We start from the raw sequence: 22,160 nt of genomic DNA, 5'->3' as shown, positions 1-22,160 counted from the left end.
AGTTTGTTAATTAATGTTTGAATTGTTTTTTTTATGGTACTATTTTAATATACTCTAAGTACTTATAATTTTTTATGATAATCATCCTCAGAAGAAATATTGAATTTATTTCTTAATTTTTTTTGGCCGTAACAATATTAAATAATTTATATTAAAAGATTTAGATCAATTCAAAAAATATTATTTACATGTTAATAATCTATTTTTTTAGATTTTCGATATTAGAGCTGTTTCAAATAATATACGGAATCATCTTGGTTGATTATATATATATATTCTCTATTAGTTCTGATATATTCTATTAGTTTGTTAATTTAATGTTTGAATTATTTTTTATTATGGTAGTATTTTAATATACTATAAGTACTTATCATATATTTATAATTTTGATGATAATCATCTTTAGAAGAAACATTGATTTTATTTCTTACTTTTTTTGTCGTGACAATGTTAAATAATTTATATTAAAAATTTTAGATAAAATTTAAAAAATATTATTTATATGTTAATAATCTATTTTTTAGATATTTAAGATATTAGAACTGGTCCAAATAATATAGCAATGATAATAATATTAGTTGGTTTTTTTTATCAAAGGTAGATTTTCATTTAATAAAAATAGTTTTTGGATCCACGCTGGACCTCAAACAATGACAAAATAGGGGATTTGCACAAGCAAAAAGACATAAAACAACTCATGGAAAGAGAAAAAAGTAATGTTTGGGTGTCTTCTTCCTAGCATTAGCATCATTACTCTGTTCTTCAAACTGTCCAACAATTTTGAAATTCTGAAGTATTCTTTCTTACTAATTCAACAACGCGTTGGCCATCGAAGTTATTACCCTCGAAGATGAACTTATTTTGGGCTTCCAAATTTTCAGGTACGCAGCTGCTCTCATTTGCATCCTGCCATTCTTTTTGCTCTTTAACTTTTCGGTTAATTCGAACCACCATTCTCATGTTTCCTGCTCAGTTCAAAACTCAGGGGCTTCAATTCCAGAGTTCAGCCATACACCTCGGGATTGCATGCAACTAATCAAGCAATGTTGGATACATTTATCAACTTGGTTACATCTTTGGCAGATTGGAAAAATCGTAGATATTCGTTCATGAATTCTTTGACCCACTAGTAATCTTTTATGCATTACTTTTCACAAGAAAATTCTGAGTTTGGGTTGTACTTTCAAGTCCCAAACTGATCTCCAAAGCCTCTTTCGCCAGCACTGTGTAGGTATCAAATCAAGGGGAGGGTGATAGAACTGGTGAGCTAAGTCATATCCTAAAGCCACTAAGTGATTTCCACTTCTTCCATGGTTCGAGGTGAGTCTATCACTTCCTTCTTCTATATCTATCTGTAGAATGGCCTGAGCAATTTCTGCATTAAATTGTTCTGTTATGAGCTGTTGATTCTATTATTTGGTATCTGTTATGAGTTGATTAACCCCTGTTAATTCTGAGTCACCACTTGAAACCATTTGGGTAGATAGGGCCATATGATCTTTGATCCAAGTATCCTCCAAATTCTCACCGAATGACCATTTTTTACCTTCTATCGTACTCCTTTTTTCAGAACCTTCCGTCCTTCTAACAAACTTCACCAGTCCCAAGAGGGGTTGATTCCAGTTTCTGCCTTGATAAAGTCAGAATACTTGAAATAATTGCTCTTATAGACTTTGTAAATTAGTGAGTTAGACTTTGTTTGTAGTGTTCAACCTTGCTTACCTAACATTGCCAGATTAAAAGCTCTGAGGTCTTTAAAGTTCAGTTCACTATGGGTTTAAGGTCCGATAGCTAGAGTTAGGCTTAGGAAAGAGAGTGAACCTATTAAAGAAGTTAGATTGACATTGAGAAAGGGTTGTGAAGTGAATAATGGAACTAATGATGTATGAACATGATGAATTGTGATTGCATGAGTTATGGATAAGGGTGATGATGATGTTGATGAACTGTGATGATGTTATTGATGATTGATATTGATGATATGAAAGATCCATCAGGCTTGTGTATTTAAAATTATCTGAGACACAAGTTTCCTTGGGAAGATGCAGTGGCTTGCCACCATTTGCTCCAAGTTGAGACTCGATACTCTGTTGACCCTCCGTCGTAAGATGTGACCGGGCACTTTAACTCTCCGGATTCCCCCAATGAGATGATAATTGATTGATGATATATATATATATATATACACACTCTTGGGGATGCGTGAGCGCAGAGACTGTCTAGGGTTCACTACCGCACATGTCGGATTTGGCTGGATGACCGACAGATGAGACTTATCAGCCATAGGATAGGCATTTATCATATGCATTTGTATGTTCTGTTTGGGTTTGATTTTTTTTTGTTTTGGCATGCCTATTTGCTTAATTGCAATTAACAACTATTTGATCTACTTGCCATATTTGCTATCTATACCTGTTTTTTCCTTATCTGTTTGTCTGTGATTGTTTCTGAGAGATCCCTCTGGCGGAAGGAGGAGGCGCTGAGGGTTGCTCCACTGGGAGGTTGGGAGGATTGTGGAGAAAGAAAACGGAGAGTTAGATTAGATTCCTTAGATTTAGTCACCCTATTTTTGGTTTAGTAAAAACTTTAAGATATAAATATGGGTTGTTGGAGTTTTGAAATGCCTCTGACTTTCTGGGACATTATTTATTAGCTATGTGGGCACTTATACCATATTGAGAACCTCTGGTTCATATTCCATACAATATTGTTTTCAGATGCAAGACATGAGATACCACATTGAGCATGCTGGAGACTCTTGGGACGCAAAGATATACGTTTTGGATGTTTTGTATTTAGAGTCTTGTATATGTATATAAGTAGTATTCTCCATTTTGTACATAACTTGTATTTTGTCCCTCCTAGAGATTGACTTAGAGAGACGTGATTTTATTTTGTCTTTTGGAAATATTTTGGGTTATATGTATATATAATTATACTTTGGTCGGCCTTTGCTTCGCAGGTCATGTTAAGAGCTTGCTACTTGTATCTTTTTGGAACTCTATGTATATATGTACATTTCCTTTATTATACGTTGTTATCTGTTTCCTTCTACGTTTAACCGTTTCGAGTGTGACACAATTTTCGAGTTCTGTTTGCTTAACTTTTCTTTAAGGCTCCTAGTTAAAGCTTCTTTTCATATATGCCTATGTACGCATTTTACTTTTAGAGGTTGTAATACTTCACCACCTCTGATTTACGAACTTAAGCGTAAAGCTTTGAGTGGTAGGGCGTTACACAGGACAATTAAATCCAGCTAAGGGATTTGTCTTCTCAATTGGAGATATGTTCAATTTCCATTTTCCCTCTTTGATACATGTAATTAATTGGTTCTTAATTTCATTTTCCTTCTTATTTGTGCTCCAAATTTTCGTAGAAAAACCTGCAAGTTTAGAATAATCTTTGTAGAATTTTCTAGCTTCTTTAAGCGTGTTAAAATTCATCCCAATCTTTGGAACAAACCACTCATCAACATTGTACAGAAACTGAAAATAAACCGAAGTCGGTGCAAAGTAAACCATATTAGAAACTAAAATACACCGAAACAGGGGAGGATACAGATTCATCAAAATAATAAATTCAAATTCAGAACTGGTACGTTACAATCAAATACAAACATCAACCATGCACAACAAGTTTCACAAACAAAAACAAAATGATTCAACTTCAGAATCATAAACTACTAACAAACTACATTAACTAGATTCAAGCCACACCTCACCACTTGATTCGATTCAAAGAAATAATACAATTCATCCAAGTTCAATTGAAAGTCTGAACGTACAAATACAAAGAAAGGTTTCCAAAATATATCGAAAGAGTTCCAAAATACACAAATTTATAATCGAAATACACCGAAATGAGGGGAGAAAACAGATTCATCAAAATAATAGAATCAGATTCAGAACTAGTACCTTGCACATTCACTATTTCTTGAAGCTCGATCTCTCTCCCAGATGAACCATAGAGCCAAGAGAAACCATGAACCAGAATAGAAGAGCTTGCCCACCAATTGTGGTGCAATAAAGTTGTAATTCACTAGTTATTCCAGATGCTCGCCAAATCTGGAAAAAACTGGAGGTTATTTGTATTCCTTGAAAACCCTGCCAACATCTTATCAATACACAAATGTATAACTCCCCAGGAATCTCGATTGCGCCTATATTCATCACTGTAGGAATTGGGTTCAAGCTTTCCCCAGTCCCCCTAAAATTCTCAGAATTTGTTGATAATTAGAATAGATTCGTAGACCAGGAGTACTGACTCGTTTTAAATTCAAACGCATTTTAAATGATCATTTTCTATTTCTTCTATATGGTAGAGTTAAACCTAAAAAAAGATTTCCCCTTCTCTATATTTTCTCACGTTTTATTTCAAACCATCAACCATGAATAACAATTTTTCACAAAGAAAAACATCATTATTCACATACAAAATCATAAACTACTAACGAACAATATTAAACTAGAATCAAACCACACCTCAACCGCTTCATTCAATTCAAAACAATAATCCACTTCGCTCTGATTCACTTGACAGTATGAGCTTGAATCATTCATTATCTTCGACAACAAAATAACTATTCAAACCTGATTTTACAGCTTGATTTCAAAACTTGAATGAAGAGCATTGAACTTGAACAAAGAGAACGCAAAGAACGAAGAAACGAAACAGAACGTAGAGACGCAAAAAACCTGAGAAAATTTGAAAAAGAAAATGAAATCCGCATGAAAATGGAAGTTATATATTGGCGCATTTGGTGAAAAGTTTGTTGGAGAAAGTAGCGCCTGAATTGAATTAGGTCAAACCAACTTGTTTGGACTTATTTATTTAAAGCACTTGTATGTAGAGATTAATTATATTAATTATCATTCTCAGATTTTGAGATGTGAACTAAGCAAATTTACAAAGAAATCAATAAAACTATAAAAGTATAAAAGTATAAAACATAGAGAAAGAGTAAGAAGATTTGCTACCGTCATATCTATGAATCTTGCTATAAATCCAAGGGTCAGAATTTGTTTCTCTCTCACATCCTTCAGACACGAGAAAGACAACCTGAACCTCGTAAGAGAATGTTAGAGAAAGAAAGAGAAAAAAGAAAAAGACAGAAAGAAAAGAAGCCGTTCGTTCTTCTTTCCACAGAAAAAGTGGTTTAATCTTCTCCTCTTCTCTTCTCTCATCGAATCCATGATAGGGATGTCAACGGGGTAGAGCGGGGCGGAGGATGTCTCCCTACTCCCCATTCCCATCCCCAGATTTACTCCTCATTCCCGTCTCCATTTTCTGCCATAGGAGAATATTCCTTCCTATCTCCATTCCCCACAGGGTCCCATTTTCCGCGGAGACCCATTCTCCATCTCTCTGATAGTTCTGACTAATTATTAATTTTCATAGGAATAGAGTTGAAAGTATTCATCCTATACAAAAATAGCAAGATTTTATACAAAAAATCTAAAAGACAAGACGGTGACTTCTTTCAAAATGACGCAGTGGAAAATGCCACGACGAGCTAGAGCACAGAGCAGTAGACGAGATGGGGGACGCAACAACAGAGAGAGGAGAATGGATACGACGACAAAGTTGTGAAAATGAATGCCACAAATATAGAGAACGACGCGGTGAGGGCAATGAAGCGATGAAGATTGACAATACGGTGAGACAGGAGAATGACAAGAGGGTAAATACAGAAAGGTTGGATAAAGTATAGACTACGCTAGCCGTTAAGAATTTATAAATTGAAAAAGAGTTAAACAAATGAGAATTATATATATATATATATATATATATATATATATATATGTCAAATAATTAAAAAACATATATAAAAGATAAACCATTAAAAACAATTAAATAAATTTCAAAAATTAGCAAAAATTCCCACACTCATATGATCATATCTTTTGTTCATAATAGTCCCTCCAGAATTCTCCGTGTCTCGAACAGTTTTGCCATCTCTAATCCATGACCACCATCCTCATCTTCCTTCTCGTGTTCTGTTTCCATTCTTCTTCTAGTTTCTCTTGATATAAAACTTTTCCCACTGAAACCAGAAAGACAAAGAGAATAATCACCAACACAATTGGAGAAGGAAGAAGAAGAAGAAAAGAAAAAGAGAGATGTCCAAGTTTTTGGCTGTGTATTTAAATCGATGAAAAATAATGAAATTTTCTCGATTTTCTTAACTGTGTATTCTTTCTTTCTTTGTATCCAAATTTTGTTTTATTGACAGCATTGAGCGTGTCATCCTCTGATGGCACGGATGAAGATGAGATCCAACACCATAACCTTCATCCTCATCATCACTCTGAGTTTTCTTCTTCGAAGCCTTGGAATGGAGGCGCCAACAACAACAACAACAATGTTATGGGCGCAACGGTGGTTATTCCTCCTGCAACCAGCGTCCATGAGTTGCTTGAATGTCCCGTTTGCACCAATTCAATGTATCCCCCAATTCATCAGGTTAGGGTTCTGTCCCTAATTTTCATTTTATTCATTTTTTAAAAATTATTTTGAGGTGATTGCTAATTCCTTTTGGTGATGGATTTGAAGTTGGATTGAGTGAATTTTGATGACATGTGTTTTTGAGTATTAATTGAATTTTCTTTGAGTTGGGGGAATGGGTCTTGGAATTGGTTTTGGGAATTTAGGGTTATAGTTACATTGAGAAAGTGTTGTGTATAGAGGGGCATGTTTGATTTAGTGGAATTGAGCTCAAATAATGATTGCAGTGAGATGCCAGTTCAAGGAGTTTACCATGGTGTCAAAACTTTAATCTAACATTTGTTTATTACAAATAAAATTTTAGCAAAGTGAATTATTTACTGTAGTTCAGTGTTTCATTCTTGTTTAGTAATTTAAATTTATCAGTAGTCTTTGGTATACGAAGTTTTTTTTTTCTTTTTGATATTATAGTTTCTGAAAGTAAGTTTAGTTAGAACTGATTTTACAACAATGTTTCCTTTAGAAGTTGGTATGGAGTAAAGATTTATGGTTGATGAATATGTAGTAAGACCTTGGTGAATGAATCCGAGGAGTACTGTGGATGTTCTTTGTTAGTTAAACTCAAGAAAATACTTTTTACACAACTATATTTTGTTGTTGTATCAGATGTAAGCTTGGGCGGTAAAATGGCAACAAGATAGGATTAGGAATAAATGCATTCAAGACAATGTTGCAGTAGCATCTATTTTAGAAAATATGGTAGAATTTGAGTTTACATATTTTTGGGAATTTAGCCTATAGAAGCTCTGGTATTAAAAAGGCCTTGGGTATAATTAAAAGTTTGAAGAAGGATTTGCACAAAACCACCTATTAGGGTTATAGACCATGGGAACATATATTTTATCTGAAGTAGAAGACAATATGAAGTCAGTGTGACCCAAGGGATGCTATGGTTGAAAGCTCTCTGTATCAATTATTGAAAAGTAGTAAAGGATTTGCTTCTTCTTATCTACTAGGCTGAGTAAGAAGATTGGAACAGTAAGTTATATGGTTACCTTAGAAGTCATAATAAATGGGAACAAAAAAGTTGAAGATTGGCCTCGGCAAAAATGCCGATTTCATTTATTCCCCCCGTCCCCTAGCTGAGGTCTTTTATGTATAATATGAACTAAAGTAACAGCTAACTCTGAACTACAAATAAAAACTCAAAACGTCAGGAGGATTTATTTGGTTTATCTCCTTTTCTTGTTAAAGAAACTTTCTTAGGAGAAAGGAGAGAGAAAAACCAGCAGAGAGAAATTACTGACTGAAACCTTTAAAGGCGAATAAGCTGGAACCCAAAGAGACTAGAAAAATAAGCCTTTCCCCAAAGTTATGCAGGTATAAATTACTGACTGAAAAACTACCCTAGCAAACTGATGTAATCATGCATGGCGCATGTAAGTAACTAACTGCCTATGTTGTAGTTGGAATGTAGGAATGCATAGCATATGTAGGTGGTTCTTGTTAGGAGATGAAAAAAATGAGAGGGTGAGAGGATTCAGACTGGATTCTGAGGAATATTGATTGTCTAGGATTTCTTATAGACAATCTGTATTGAAGTATATTATTAGTTGACACATACTGCAAAATGTCTGTATTTGTGAAGATGTGGAAAATGAAAGTTCCAATAGATTTCTTGCAGTGCCATAATGGGCATACATTAAACAAGGGTGCACAATCGGTGTCCCACTTGTCACTTGTAGACAAGAGCTTGGAGATATTAGGTGTCTGGCGCTGGAAAAGGTGGCTGAATCACTTTAGTTGCCTTGCAAGTACTACTCCCTCGGATGTCCAGAAATATTTCCATACTACAGCAAGCTGAAGCATGAGACAGAATGCAATTTCAGACCATACAATTGTCCTTATGCTGGATCAGAGTGCTCTGTTGCTGCGAACATTCCTTTCCTTGTTGCACATCTGCACAGGATGCATATTCAACCACCGCTATGTAAAATCAAATCCCCGTGAAGTTGAGAATGCAACATGGATGCTCATGGTAAGTGTATCAGATTTATTTCTACAGATCATTACCCTTTGTCATATATTTCCGCAAATGGATATTAAAATATGACGCACAACAGCCCCCCATTGGTTTGTGGTACTTTAATATCTATTGGTGGAAATACTGGGAAGTCATGGAGACATTGAAAATTGGAATCATGCCTACTGAAATTTGTTAAGATGCTTCATGCCTTCATATGGCTAGTTATCTTTTATCTATTCCTTATATCCTCCCTTTCACTTGGCTGAACTATGTTTTGGTGCTTATCAATTTAACAACTTTGTTTTTTCCCGCTGTAAGCCTTGCATAGAAGAACATGTATGCAATTCAGTATCCAGATGCTACATCATAGATTTTTGATTTATTCAAAGCCCATTCATCACTTATTAGTTGCCACTTTTAATCACATCTTATATAACATATATTCACAGTAGAGCACATTCAATCTTGGAAGCAATTAATTAATTAATTACATAATTAAAATAAGAAGATTGCAATACAAGTAACTGTAGATATAATAGTATTTCATTTAATGATAGCTTAATATGATTAAATGCAGACACAAATCAGAATGCAAATTGGTAAAAATGTAAATATATACTAATTTAATTATAATAGTATAACTGTATAACTTAGGTACTTAGGTAGTACTTTCCCTGAAAAACAATACTTACTCCGTGGTTAGTAAATGCGAAAAAAAAATCCTAAGAAAGAAATTCAGATATAAAAATAAAATATCAAAAATAAAGAAATTAGTAAAGTAATAAAATAATTAACTAATCAAACTTATAATTTTTATAATTTGTGAATGCTATTACTTGACATAAATGTAGTTAAATTTTTATTTTCTTATTTTAAAAATTTAATCCAATATAAATATATGGTATATAAAAAATAACAAAAGAATTAAATAATTCCAAAAGAATTAGAAGTGAACCGTACTATTAAATATAAAAAATGTTTTAAAATAAAAATGAATAAAGATATAAAATGAATTTATAATTTTATTAATTTTCCTATCTTAATTTAAGAATAATTAAAATATTAATTTATTGTTTTATCAATTTTGTTATGGGCTTAATCCATTTTTTCTAATGGGATAACCGAATAAGAGAGTGAGAGAGAAAAAAACGAAGTGGAATAATGAGGTAGTCCCCACCAGATAGATACATAATAAATATTATAATAGTCTCTTCCCGCCTTCTCGCTTCTTCAAAACCTTTCTTTTAGCCTCCCCCTTCATTCTCTCAACAGAAAAGAAAGATAAATTCTACACTGTGCCTCGTTTATAAGGGACACTCATACAAATTGTTGCATTGTGTGTGTGATATAGCCACGCACAACACTAGTTATGGACACGCCGGAGAGGAACCAGATCAACCCTCCCTTCTCTCGTGTCGAGGTTTTACTTTACTTCCTCCCATTCTGCCTTTTCTGCATGTCTTTCGTTAAGTTTTCATGGAAAACGTATGTGTGATTTTTCTTGTTTTTGGAATATCTGTTTTATGAATATCTCAACATGCAGTTCAATTTGCAGCTGTGGCGGAACTTGAGGATGATTTTTGGAGGGGCCAGACATGTTAAATTTGTAAAAAGAAAGGATAAATTTTTGGAGGGGCCAATATTTTAAATTTGAAATAAAAGAAAAATATTGGATGAGTAACAGAAGTGAGTATCAAAGAGGGTGTAACTTGATTAGTAACACAACATTTGACCAATTAAGTTATTTGTACTTTTTGTAATGGTTTACAAGGCTCTGCAGCTTTTGCAGGGATTGTAAATAGTTTCTTTTGCTTTGCGTTTCGCGTTCTGTCGATTGCATTTCATAATTATCCTCTTAGCAGAGAGCCCCTTTAATTTTATATGGGCTAGGTATTCTATGCACTCATTTGCTGTATTTGTTCATAGTCTTGATTATCTGTTTTTACATGAATTAATCCTTTCAATTAATCTATTTGTAATTATATTTCTTCTCTTTGCTCTTGGCAGGATTCCCCTGTATTCAGTTTTATCAACAGTTTGTCGCCTATAAAGCCCGTGAAGTCTGCCCAGATTGGTCAAACATTTAGCTCGCTTAGCTTTCCTTCCCCTCCGCGTGCTTTTACTTCATCCAATCTCACCTGTTTCAAGGAATCAAAAGTTCTCAGGAGGTGATGTTCAAATGATTTTAATTTTTTCCTTGTTTGATAATTTTTTATTTGCTAATATCTGTATACTGTTCAATGAACCATTTCTGATTGTCACATATTATTCACATCTATAGGCATAACCCTTTTGGGGCATCAAGGCCTGGGTTGTCATCTGAAGATGGTAATAAATTTCAGACAAGTGAAGAGGCTATTGCAGATTCATTTCATCCATATCATAACTCGAGGGAATCTCAGGGAAATTTTCATGATGGAATATCTGTAGTTGATGATTCGATTGCTCTACCTGGTGAGCACACAGACTTCTCAGCTGAGATACTGCAGGCCTTAAATTATAATAATTGTGGTAACCCTGGCTCTGATCCTGGTCATGAGGCTAACTCTCTTGAAGTGTTTAATCAGGGGTTGTGTCAATTTGATCCGAAGGGCCAAGAATCAGAGTGTAATTGGGATAATTTAATCTCTGGAGATACTGATTTCTTCGTTTTCAATTCCCCAAATGACGCAGCTTTTAAGGGTATAATGCAGAAACCAGATTCTCATTTTATGTCTCTGGTACTGGAATCTTCCATATATAATGGTCTGAGAGATAGCAAACTTAAAATAGAAGATTATCGTCCTGAGCCCTTAGCAATCATAGACCAAATGCAGGACAAACATTGCCTTGCCATGACTAGCAAAACAAAAGAAAAACCAAATGTTGAGGTAGATAAGTTTGTTACTGTTGTGACGAATTATGCATATTATACTTAGTTGTGAACATTGCATTTATAAATTATAATTCTAGCCTCTCTAGATTTTAGCCAATTACTTTGTAGTATGCATGGCAAAAGTAAATTATTTATTTGAAGTTCTATTTCTTTTGTTTGAAGGTTGTTTCTGTAATGAACTGTGGTACACGGAGGCGATGTCTAGACTTTGAGACTGACAGTGTGCAAAGGAAGAACTCAGATGATAATTTAAAATCCGGTTCTCTTGGATATGAAAAACAACTGGTTTCTGCAAAACGCAAAAGCAGTTCACAGCAATGCATTATGCCTGCAGTTGGCTTACATTTGAATGCACCCGACAAAGAAGTCATAAGTAATGATGAGTCGTCTTGCGGAATTCATCTTAATCTTCCCAGTTGCACTTCCGTGCAAATCTATACCAGCTATGAACATCAGGAACCACTAGCAATAGAAGTGGATTCATCAAACATTGGGCCTCAGCCAGCTAAGGATAATTCTCATGCATTAGATTCCACTGTTAATGATGTCAGTCAGAATAGTCCCAAAAAGAAAAGACATGGAGACTGCAAGCGTTGCAAGTGCAAGAAATCAAAGTGTTTGAAGTTGTAAGATGAGAGTGATTTAAAATCAAATAATAATAACAGTAAATTAATTAGCAGTTAGTTATAATGTGACATGCCTTTGAAATCGAACTTATAGTTTTTTTTGTTGCTTATGACTTTTTGTTGATAAGATATTGTGAGTGCTTTGCTGCTCGTGACTACTGCACAGGCAACTGCTCATGTAAGGATTGCTGCAACAAACTTGTTCATAAAGACAAAGTCATTCAAGCTCACAAGCAGATCGAGTCTCGCAATCCTCTGGCTTTTGCTCCTAAAGTCATTCCTGAACCTGAAATTGGGGTCAGAAATTAAACTTCAACTCTCGTTCTATGTTGGCTGGAATTTAACCTGGTTCTAAAAATTTACTGATTTATGTATTTTTCGCTTTCAGAATGATCCAAATAAAACTCCAGCACCAGCACGACACAAGAGGGGATGCAACTGCAAACAATCAGTCTGCATAAAGAAATACTGTGAATGCTTTCAGGTATTCATCTATCCTTGATATATATCATGAATGCTTTAGTTTTAGTTATAATATTAGTTACTAATGGTAGTGTTTTGTTTTTCAAAGGCTGGTGTTGGATGCTCTTTAAGCTGTAGATGTGAAGGGTGTAAGAACACATTTGGTAGAAAGGAGGGTGAGTTGTCCCTTCTTTTGCAAATTAAATACCCATCAGAATCTAACTATTTTATTGTTTCAGGCGCTAATTCTATGGGAGTAGAAGCCCAGCTAGAAGTAGAAACAGAGGCCTGTGGAAAAGTTGTTGAAAAAGCATCACAGATAATTGAAGTTCAGAACTCCGATAATCATCCAGATTTTATTCCAATCTCTACGCCATTCCCTCTGTTTAGGTTGGAAATGCTGTTTTTTGTTAGCTTTGAAATGATAAAATTGATGATTTTGTTTATTAGTACCGACTTGATTCATTTTTTTATTTTTTCTTTTTGTGACAGTTCATTGTCAGAGGTGAAACCAAACACTCGTTGGTCTCAGCCACCTAAGCATTCTCAAGCTGTTTCGGACCAGGAAATGACAGATGTTCTTGGAGGCCGAGGCAGAAGTGATAGGTCTCCCATGACCATCAAAACTTCTTCTCCAAGTGGGAAGAGGATTTCCACTTCTAAGGGTGAATTGACAATTTCTTTTCCTTCTCCTAATCATCATCGTTAGCAGTGCTACATTTTTTTAATTAATAGTCAATAGTTATTAGTTAGGTCTTTGTCCGTTTCAGTTAGGTTAATAGTTTGTAGCTTTAGGCATATAGATGTTATGGTTTAGGTTTAAGTATATTTTAGCTTTAGTTTTATTTTATTTGAGTTCCTTCAATTATTTAGTATTTATTTGAGTAATGGTTATAATCTTTATAATCATTCTAGTAAATAATCTCTAGAGGTCTTTGTTAGAGAAATTATAATTCTATTTATTTTTTCTGAATCAGTGTTTATATATATATAATGGTTATAATCTTTATAATCATTCTAGTAAATAATCTCTACAGGTTTCTGATAGAGAAATTATAGTTTTATATTTATTGTTTTTGAATAAGTGTTTATATTATATATATTTCTACTATTATTACTATTAGAGTGTCAACACACTTTCAAAATGTTTAGAACTTTTTAAATATGATATTTTCTTCCAAGTTATAGTAATTGATTACGAAGTTATTCATCAAGATACCTTGATTTGATGATTAATCTATAAGGTAAGTACTTTATTTTTATTGTTCTTAATATATCATGTGAAAAAATAAGAATGAAAGATGCTTAATAAATATCAAATTGAAATGTTAGTGTCAAATATATCGAGCCAATAAAATATTTTAAGGTGAGATTATTAAATAAAGAAATTCATTTTTTTTCAAATCTTGATCAAACATAAATTCACCACTTGAAAGATAATCTTTGTATCTCGAAGAAATTCACTTTTTTTTCCCTCTCTTTTTGGTCCTGAAATTTTCTAAATCTAAAGCGCTTTGTTATTTTGGACTTGAAATCGTTTTTTTTAAAGCTAGACTTGATATTTAAGTGTATGTTTAATTTAAGATTTGGATTTTTTAAATTTTAAATTTTATTTTTGAGAATAAAGTGTAATCTCTTATAATTTATTTTATAGGTGAGACCAAGAGAAAATATGAGAGAAAAATTATTCAAGGGTGAGAGATCATATTTTATTTTCTCAAGTGAAAAATCAAAATTTAAAGGATTCAAATTCTTAGTTTAATGTTTCATCCAATAAATTCAGAGTTAATAGTCAAAATTGTTTCTGAAAGATACTTCGATCTCCATTTTCGTCCCTGAAAGATAACCAACTTGTTCATGTTCGTCCTTTCGTCATCTTCTTCGTTGAGTCGATAAACATTCACTGACGTGTGTCGTTAACTGCCAGCGTGGCACACAATTAAAACGATGCTGTTTTGATATAATGTTCTCCTAGTGTCCAAAAGAGAGATTCATCCTTATCTCTCACCGTCGCAACGGCTTCTTCCACTATCAATGCTGCTCTAGGATAAGATTTGGGAGGAAATAAAATATTATTGGAAAGAGTGGGATGGCTATATCAAAGGGAGGAACCAAGAGAGGGTGCAAGTGAAAAAAATAAGTATGAAGAGAGATATCACCCAAAGGAGTAACCAAAACAATTTGCATTGGTGGCTTTGTGTTGATTTTATCCATGAAAAGCAATTGGTTGCAATTGGTTGCAACGGGAAGATATCTTACAAATGCAAATAATTATTTGGTGGCTTTTCTTTGTGAGTTCTGTAATGCAGGTAATTTGGTAGCTGCTGAAATATAGGGAGTGAAAAATGTGATACAATTTATTTTGGCAGAGTCAATTGGTAAAATTAAAGACCTGCAGGTGATATCAAATAATCCAAATTTAGTACATTGGGCATCAAGAAAAGAATACAAACAATGAAACTTTAATTTTGAAAGAAATAAATTCTTGAATTTGTTGCATAATTTAAAAAATTTACAGATTCATTTTGCAAAATTGATTAATTTCAAGCACTTCAGTTTTTGGAAAAATTTTGTAAAATCGGAAGATTGTCAAAGAATTTATTGGTGTGACCGTTTCTAGTAGAATAACTGCTGCTAGTAATACAGATTTCTTTGGATTGTGTGTGGTTCCATTCTCTTTTTGTCTTGATGGCCATGCCAAAGGGACTTTAGAGATTGGGACAAGGCATCTCTTCTTTGGTGGAGTGGGTAGTATTTTGTTTGGAGTTGTGGTGGTTTGAGTCTGATAAAAGGTGTTTTGCTTTAGGTGTTGTTTTGTGCATGATCCTTCTTATACATTGGTTATGGTTGTATTGTTTGTTTGGCATCTATAGTGATGCCATCTCTCCCTTTGTGGTCGAGAACCTTGCAAGAAATTGATCCCAAAAAAAAAAAAAAAACTCTGCATTTAGTAACGACAACTCTTCTATTGTAATTGTCAACCAACACTAACGAGTGTTGATGGGGTGTTTCAGAACTTGGGTAAAAGGTTTAGGAGACATCTTGAAGGAGACGATACATTTTGGAGCGAAACAGAAAGAGATAGTTGATATTAGAGGGGGGTTAGACTTTGCAACGTTTGAATCTATTTTCTAGACACTAAACGATGACGTTTCAAGGCTAGGAGAATATTGTATCAAAACTGCATTGTTTTTATTATATGCCATGCTGACAGTTAACGACATACGTCAGCAAACGTTTGCTAACTCAGCAAAAAAGATGAGAAAGGACGAATGTGAGTAGATTGGTTATCTTTCGGAAACAAAAATAAAGATCGAGATATTTTTTAGAGACGATTTTGACTATTAACTTAATAAACTCACGTTTTATTTTTTTTGGCTTTTTTTATTTCTTTTTTCAACATTCAGCATCTTACAAACGTTATATTCTTTCAAAAGTTAACATTGGACTTGTTTTAACATTCAATTGAGAATGTCGTTGGAAATTTATGATAAGCTAACTTATTTTTTGCTAACCATATCCTTTTTCTCCTTTTAAAAAGAGTTCTTTCATGAAATCTTAGATACAAAGAAAATTGGCTTTAAAATTACAAGACTGATTCATTCAACAACAATCTGTAAATGAATATTTTTTTTTTCATAATTTTATTTATTACATGCCAATCTGAATAGATTTTTTTTTTTGGTATGAACTCAACGTTTTTTTTTTATAATAGTAATCGATATTTTATCTAAAACAATTTGTATCCTCCAAAAAATGCTTCAAATTTCTTTAGGATAAATTAAACCCATGGAACTAACAAGATTTGGTTACAATCATTATATTGTTGAAAGTGTTTTTTTTTAATTATGCATTTTTGGAAGTAAAAATAAAATAAGGTGTGAATTATAGTCGAAAGATTGGTCCAACCAACATTATTAGTTATTTAACTAGTATTTTTACCCGTAATAATATTACGGGAATATAATTTTTTTAAAATTACGGTCTACTTAATTTTGATAATATAAATTTTGCACAGCACAAAAGATTTATAAAATCAAACTACTTTTATATAAGAAAGTCATAGGTTGACAAAAGTCTCTGACTAAAGAGATCAAGATATCTGTAAATAAAAAATCAAATAATAAAATTTTAGTTATTATTTTTATATGAAAAAGTCTAATTTTTTATTAATAATTAATTTTAACATTTGTTAGCTAAAATTTAAAACAATTTAACGTGTATAATTTTACATTTAATTAGGTGTTAACTGTTAAGTCTGTTGCACAAATAGAAATAATTAATTTTTATACTTGTTATTTAAAAATAATAATTTTTTTCTCTATGTATATAAAATTATAATTAGATATTAGCATAAAAAATTATACTGATGGTTATAAAATTAACTCAAAATTAATTTTTCTAAAACAATTAAATCTTGATTCTAACTTTTAATTATAACATTAGTATTTTCTCCAAATTATATATAATAAATATTTGAAAGAAGAGAATTGAAAATATAGATTAGAAAGATAAGAGATAAAAATTTAAAACTAAATAAAAAACTAAAAAACTATGTATATAATAACAATAATAATAATATTTTTATTTAAATTATATTATTTTGTTAATTTGGTTTTCTGTAGAAGAGAAAGATAGAAAAAATAGAGAATGAGAGAAAAGAGAAAGAAAGATAAAGATGAAGAATGAGAGTGAGAGTAAGAATTTGTTAATTTTAGAAAAAAAATATTTTAATTGTTTAAAAATATCAAATGACATATTTTGATTTATCAAATTACTAATATAAAATATAAATTATATATAGAGTAAAAATAATAGAGAGAAATAGAAAAAAGGAGTTTATTAATTTTGAAAAAAAAAATATTTTTTCTCAATTTTAATAAGAGAGTGTCACGTGACACATTTGATTATTAAATTAGATAGTAATATATGATACATAATATAGGTATATTTTAATTTCAATTTTAATTTTAATGCAATTAAAGAATGTCATGTTGCACATTTTGATTGTCAAATTAGTAATTAGTCATTGATATTGATAATGATATATAAAATAGATAAAGTAGTTGAAGGAACGAGAGAAATAAAGAAAAAAAGAGGGAGGAGGGGAGAACTCTTTAATTTTAGAAAGAAAGATTTGATTTCAATTGCAATGAGAGAGTGACATGTGACACATTTTGAGTGTAAAATTAGTAAGAAGGAGGGAAGAAATTTTTTAATTTTGGAGAAAAATATTAATTTTAATTACAATAAGAGACTGACATGTGGTACATTTTAGTTGTAAAATTTGTAAGAGGGAGAGAAGAATTTTTTAATTTTAAAAAAAAAGATTTGATTCCAATTATAATAAGAGAGTGATATGTGGCACATTTTTATTGTAAAATTAAAGATAGATAATAAATAATAGATAATTAGATATAATAGATTCGAGTGCGAGTGTGTGACAATAATGGAGGCGCTTTGCTATTTGACCACATCAAGAAGAAGACGATCTTGTGAGCTGCATAGATTCAAGATCAATGTTCTCATTCTTCCATTACCAACACTAAGTTGTCCCGTAATACATACAGGGCTTTGCCTTAATTCTCATGATTTAAGAATTTATACAAATAAGTTGTAAGACTCTAAGGATTATTAAGAATAAGAACAACTTTAATGTAATATTATCCAATCAATTTTTTTTTATAAAAAAACTTAATATCTTTATCACAATATTATTATTATTATTATTATTATTAGGCGTTGAATGTTGGTGCTTGTGGTTGTTGGTGATGGTGAAACAAATGGAAGAATATCTAGCAGTTTATGATTAGGTTAACAAATAATTTGGCATTGTTCTTTCCAAACAAAAAAGTACAAAACCAACATCTCTCCTCAGTCACTTAGCTTCCCTAAAAAATTGACCAAACAGCTTATGCTTCAGCTTGAAAAGCTACATTCTAAGGCAAAATATGGGAATGGGACCAATATAGAGTGCCTTTTCCACAATGGGGTTCCGACTTCTTCATTCCTATATTTCAAAGACAAGTTGTAGTTGGGCTTGTGAACTACTGTGAATGAATGTGGTTGGTGAATGGTGAGGGTTGTGCTGTTTGTAGGAGGAACGTGAGAATTAAGAGAGGTAGATATCACATTATCTAAGCTTCAATTCAATACTCAAAGAGTAACCAAAACAATATGCTTCAATTCAATTCCTTAATACTTGAAGCAGTCTCTCTCTCTCTCTCTCTCTCTCTCTCTCTCTCTCTCTCTCTCTCTCTCTCTTCTCTCTCTCTCTCTCTCTCTCTCTCTCTCTCTCTCTCTCTCTCTCTCTCTCTCTCTCTCTCTCTCTCTCTCTCTCTCTCTCTCTGAAAATGTCTTTTCTAATGATAATTTTAGAGGTGTCAAAAATTTTCAGGAGGTGGGGATTCCCGCGGGGACAGCTCTCTCTCTCTCTCTCTCTCTCTCTCTCTCTCTCTCTCTCTCTCTCTCTCTCTCTCTCTCTCTCTCTCTGAAAATGTCTTTTCTAATGATAATTTTAGAGGTGTCAAAAATTTTCAGGAGGTGGGGATTCCCGCGGGGACAGCTCTGAATGAGCTCCAATGGTGGAAAATTTTTTCTGTGGGAATGGGGATGGGGAGTGAAATTCTTCCGAGACAGGCGCGGGACCCAAGCGGAGATCCCCGCCCCATTCCCGATAAATTTTCGAATTTTTAAACTTATTTAATAACCTTTACTTTATTTTTAATATAGGGTTCTTTTAGTAATTTCACTCATTAAAAAACCCTAACCCTATTGTTCAAGATTTTATTTTATGGACTATGATTTGTTATGTTATATTTCTGGACTTATAATCATGGATAAGATATGTTTGTGTGTTTGTAATAATATTTTGTAGTTTGTTTTTTTTTGTTTTTTTATATTTTTTTATTATATTTTCCATATGAATGTTAAATATAGGGAGATGGAGAATGGGACCCCGCAGAAAATGCGAAAAACGCGAAAAACGAAGATGTGGACAATTATTTCCCCATGGCGGGGAACTGGACGGGGACGGGGATTAATTCTGGGGGCGGAGATGGGGAGCAGGGAGGCATTCCCCCTCCCCCGCCCCATTGACATCCCTAGATAATTTATCTTTCAACTTTTTTCTGTCTTCAATTTAAGTGCTGTGGAGAATTTTTAAGAACCTTTTTTTCAAGAATATCTTAAATTAATGAGTTAATCAAATCAACTCTCATACATCTCTCTGATTCACTAAGTTATAGATCCCTTATATCAAGTACCTCACATTCCTTTATAGAATTTGGCATTGTTTTTCTTGAGATGGAATTTGTTGGCTTCGTTCAATTATTTGGCAATTTGTTCCACTTGTACCTCTAAATTTTATATGAAAATTTTCTGGTTTTTGAATTTAGTTCTTGTCTTTTAAATGAAGTTTTGGATTTGTTGAACAAACTCAGCAGTAGACTGTAATAATCTCTCCATAACAAGCTCAACAGTGAATTGAGATAGTCTCTCCATAGTAAGCTCAAGAGAATTTTGGGATCGCATTAGGTTTACTTGCTGTTGGTGTGAAACATTGAAGTATCCTTGTCTTTGATTCCCCTAACCAACATTAGGTGATTCCTCCATCTAGAGAAGTATGGTTCATTCTTTGACCTTGAGAAATGTCTCATGTAATTTACTTGCTCGATGGACAACTGAAAGAATAGCTCACACTCTTCATTCATGTATGCTCTTCCACATAAGTCATACGTAATAACGTACATTTGTTCTACTTGTTTTGTGAGTAAGAAAATATGTTGAAACATATTTGTATGGAGTGTTAAGATTGTATCCATGGTATCTATCTCCATCACTTCCTTTGTATACACAAATAAAAAGAAATAAAATGCACCGTGTGGAATAAAGAAAAAGAATAAAGAAGAAAAGAAGACTAAACAGAATAACAAAAATAAAATAAAATAAAATAAAATAAAACAAAATCTAATTTAGTGATCCAACTGAATGTATATTGTTAATCTCAATTAATCCCCTCAATGGCACTAAAAATTTGATGAGCCAAAATTGATACACTTGGATATTGGCAAGTACATAAAATCACTTCAAGTAATACCACAGTGAGTGGACATCGTTTTCATGAAGATTAACGGATTGAATCAAGCAATGTTTAATTGAATCTCTAATTAGATTGATCAAACATTGGCAAGATGATTGTGAATCTTGAAATAGAAGCAAAGAACGGTGAAGAAGATTGTTGATTGTGAATGAAAAAAAAAAGATTGTGAATTTAGGAAAGTAATCAGTCGGTGAGATGTTAAAGGTTTCAGAGATGTTTAACTCTTAAATAATATAATACTTGTGTCTTCTTACTTTGACTCATACAAAAATCATTTCACAGCAAATTATTTATAACTAAAATTCTAATTATTTGACAATTTAATTTTTCTTAACTTAATTAATTACCAATTTCTTGGTCAACTAATTAAGAGAAGATGTTAAGCACGGTTTCGATTTAAAGTCACATAATATTCAAAAACTATTCCTAGCTGAATTAAATGTCACGTATTCAAAAACTAGTTCTTGACAATTGAAGATTACGAGATGAGTTTCAAGCTAATTTCGATATTAAATTTCCTAAAATAATAACAGAATTTAAAACAGAATTAGAATATTTCCAATACTTCTAACTATTAAAGATGAATAACGAGACTCAATATTAAAAAAAGTAGAAAATCATGAATCAAAATAAAGAAAACACTTACATTACTAATTCATGAAATCAAATAGAGCTCCTAACATTTAATAGAGAAGGTTTAGTGACTCATGATGAAAATAAACTAAAACTGATGAGATGTTGGATAATGATGGTTGGGACCGAGGATCCTCCATGATCTCTATGAACTATTCATTCACTTATTTATATCCTAACTTCTATCCTAGAATTCAAATTCTAAAACTAAATCTAATCTTATCTTTGAAAGATAAGATAGCTAAAAACAATAATTCAAATATAAACTAAAACTAAATCAAATATTATCTTTTTAGAAGAAGTTAAAGCTAACTAATCATTTAAATCTTGAATTTTTGGTTTAGTTTAGAGCTTCTTAGGAGTGAACATTGTACTAAGCGCTAAGCTTGGTGATTGGTGCTTGACTTGAATGCACTTTTGGACCAATGAAAGTGTAAAGTTACTTGGAGCCGGGCTTTGGAATTGAGCGTTGGGCACCAGTGTTTTGAACTTGGATGGCGCTGCAACACCCTTCCAAGTTGGGCGCCAACCCTTGTTTATGATCAAAGGCGCCAGGTTTTGATGTTGGGTGCTAGGCTTGGTAGTTGGGCATCTGGCTTTGGATTTTGGGCACTGAGCTTGATGGATTTGGCCATTGGACACCCGTTTTATCAAATTCTGGGCGTTCTGGTGCCGTTTTTTTTTTGTTCAATTGGGGACTTCCTTAGTTGCTTTTCTTCTCCTTATTTCTTTTGAAAAATAATCCTGAATATATAATATTTCTAAAATAACTCCAAACATATGATCAGATACAAAAACTTCATAAAAAACATAAGAACTTTGATTTAAATCTAAGAAAACTACTAAAAGAGGAGTTTATGATGACCTCTATGATTACATGCAAACTTCTCTTATTTTTATGAATCTTGCATACTTCAGAATCAAGAATATTCAAAAATTTAGTTCTGGATTGTATTATAAAAATCCTCTTAGAATTGTATTATAAAAATCCTC

General features: G+C 32.5%; 1 protein-coding gene and 1 long non-coding RNA gene across 14 annotated transcripts; both read left to right on the top strand.

Annotated features, from left to right (window-relative positions):
* The first annotated feature begins 712 nt into the window (after nucleotides 1–712).
* LOC112720582 (uncharacterized) lies at nucleotides 713–3,027 on the top strand. The gene is made up of 3 exons (XR_003162262.3): nucleotides 713–881; nucleotides 974–1,320; nucleotides 2,718–3,027. It is a non-coding gene; the product is annotated as an uncharacterized lncRNA (long non-coding RNA).
* Nucleotides 3,028–5,851: 2,824 nt separating this feature from the next.
* LOC112720581 (protein tesmin/TSO1-like CXC 2) lies at nucleotides 5,852–13,497 on the top strand. 13 transcript variants are annotated; one of them, XM_072206643.1, is made up of 11 exons: nucleotides 5,852–6,462; nucleotides 8,118–8,482; nucleotides 10,478–10,638; nucleotides 10,752–10,924; nucleotides 11,144–11,340; nucleotides 11,508–11,971; nucleotides 12,100–12,268; nucleotides 12,360–12,455; nucleotides 12,543–12,609; nucleotides 12,673–12,823; nucleotides 12,926–13,497. In XM_072206643.1, exons 2-11 carry the CDS (start codon nucleotides 8,312–8,314, stop codon nucleotides 13,140–13,142), a joined length of 1,866 nt encoding a protein of 621 aa, XP_072062744.1. In that variant the 5' UTR covers nucleotides 5,852–6,462; nucleotides 8,118–8,311; the 3' UTR covers nucleotides 13,143–13,497. The 13 variants fall into 13 exon arrangements, with proteins under 13 accessions (XP_072062744.1, XP_025627353.1, XP_025627350.1 ...); XM_025771568.3 differs by adding an exon at nucleotides 9,822–9,890 and having other exon boundaries at nucleotides 12,543–12,823; XM_025771565.3 differs by adding an exon at nucleotides 9,822–9,890 and having other exon boundaries at nucleotides 10,752–11,340.
* Nucleotides 13,498–22,160: the final 8,663 nt, after the last annotated feature.

The sequence above is a fragment of the Arachis hypogaea genome, chromosome 11 (genome assembly GCF_003086295.3).
Source record: "Arachis hypogaea cultivar Tifrunner chromosome 11, arahy.Tifrunner.gnm2.J5K5, whole genome shotgun sequence".
NCBI lineage: Eukaryota > Viridiplantae > Streptophyta > Magnoliopsida > Fabales > Fabaceae > Arachis > Arachis hypogaea.
This window is presented reverse-complemented; position numbering and strand designations above follow the sequence as displayed.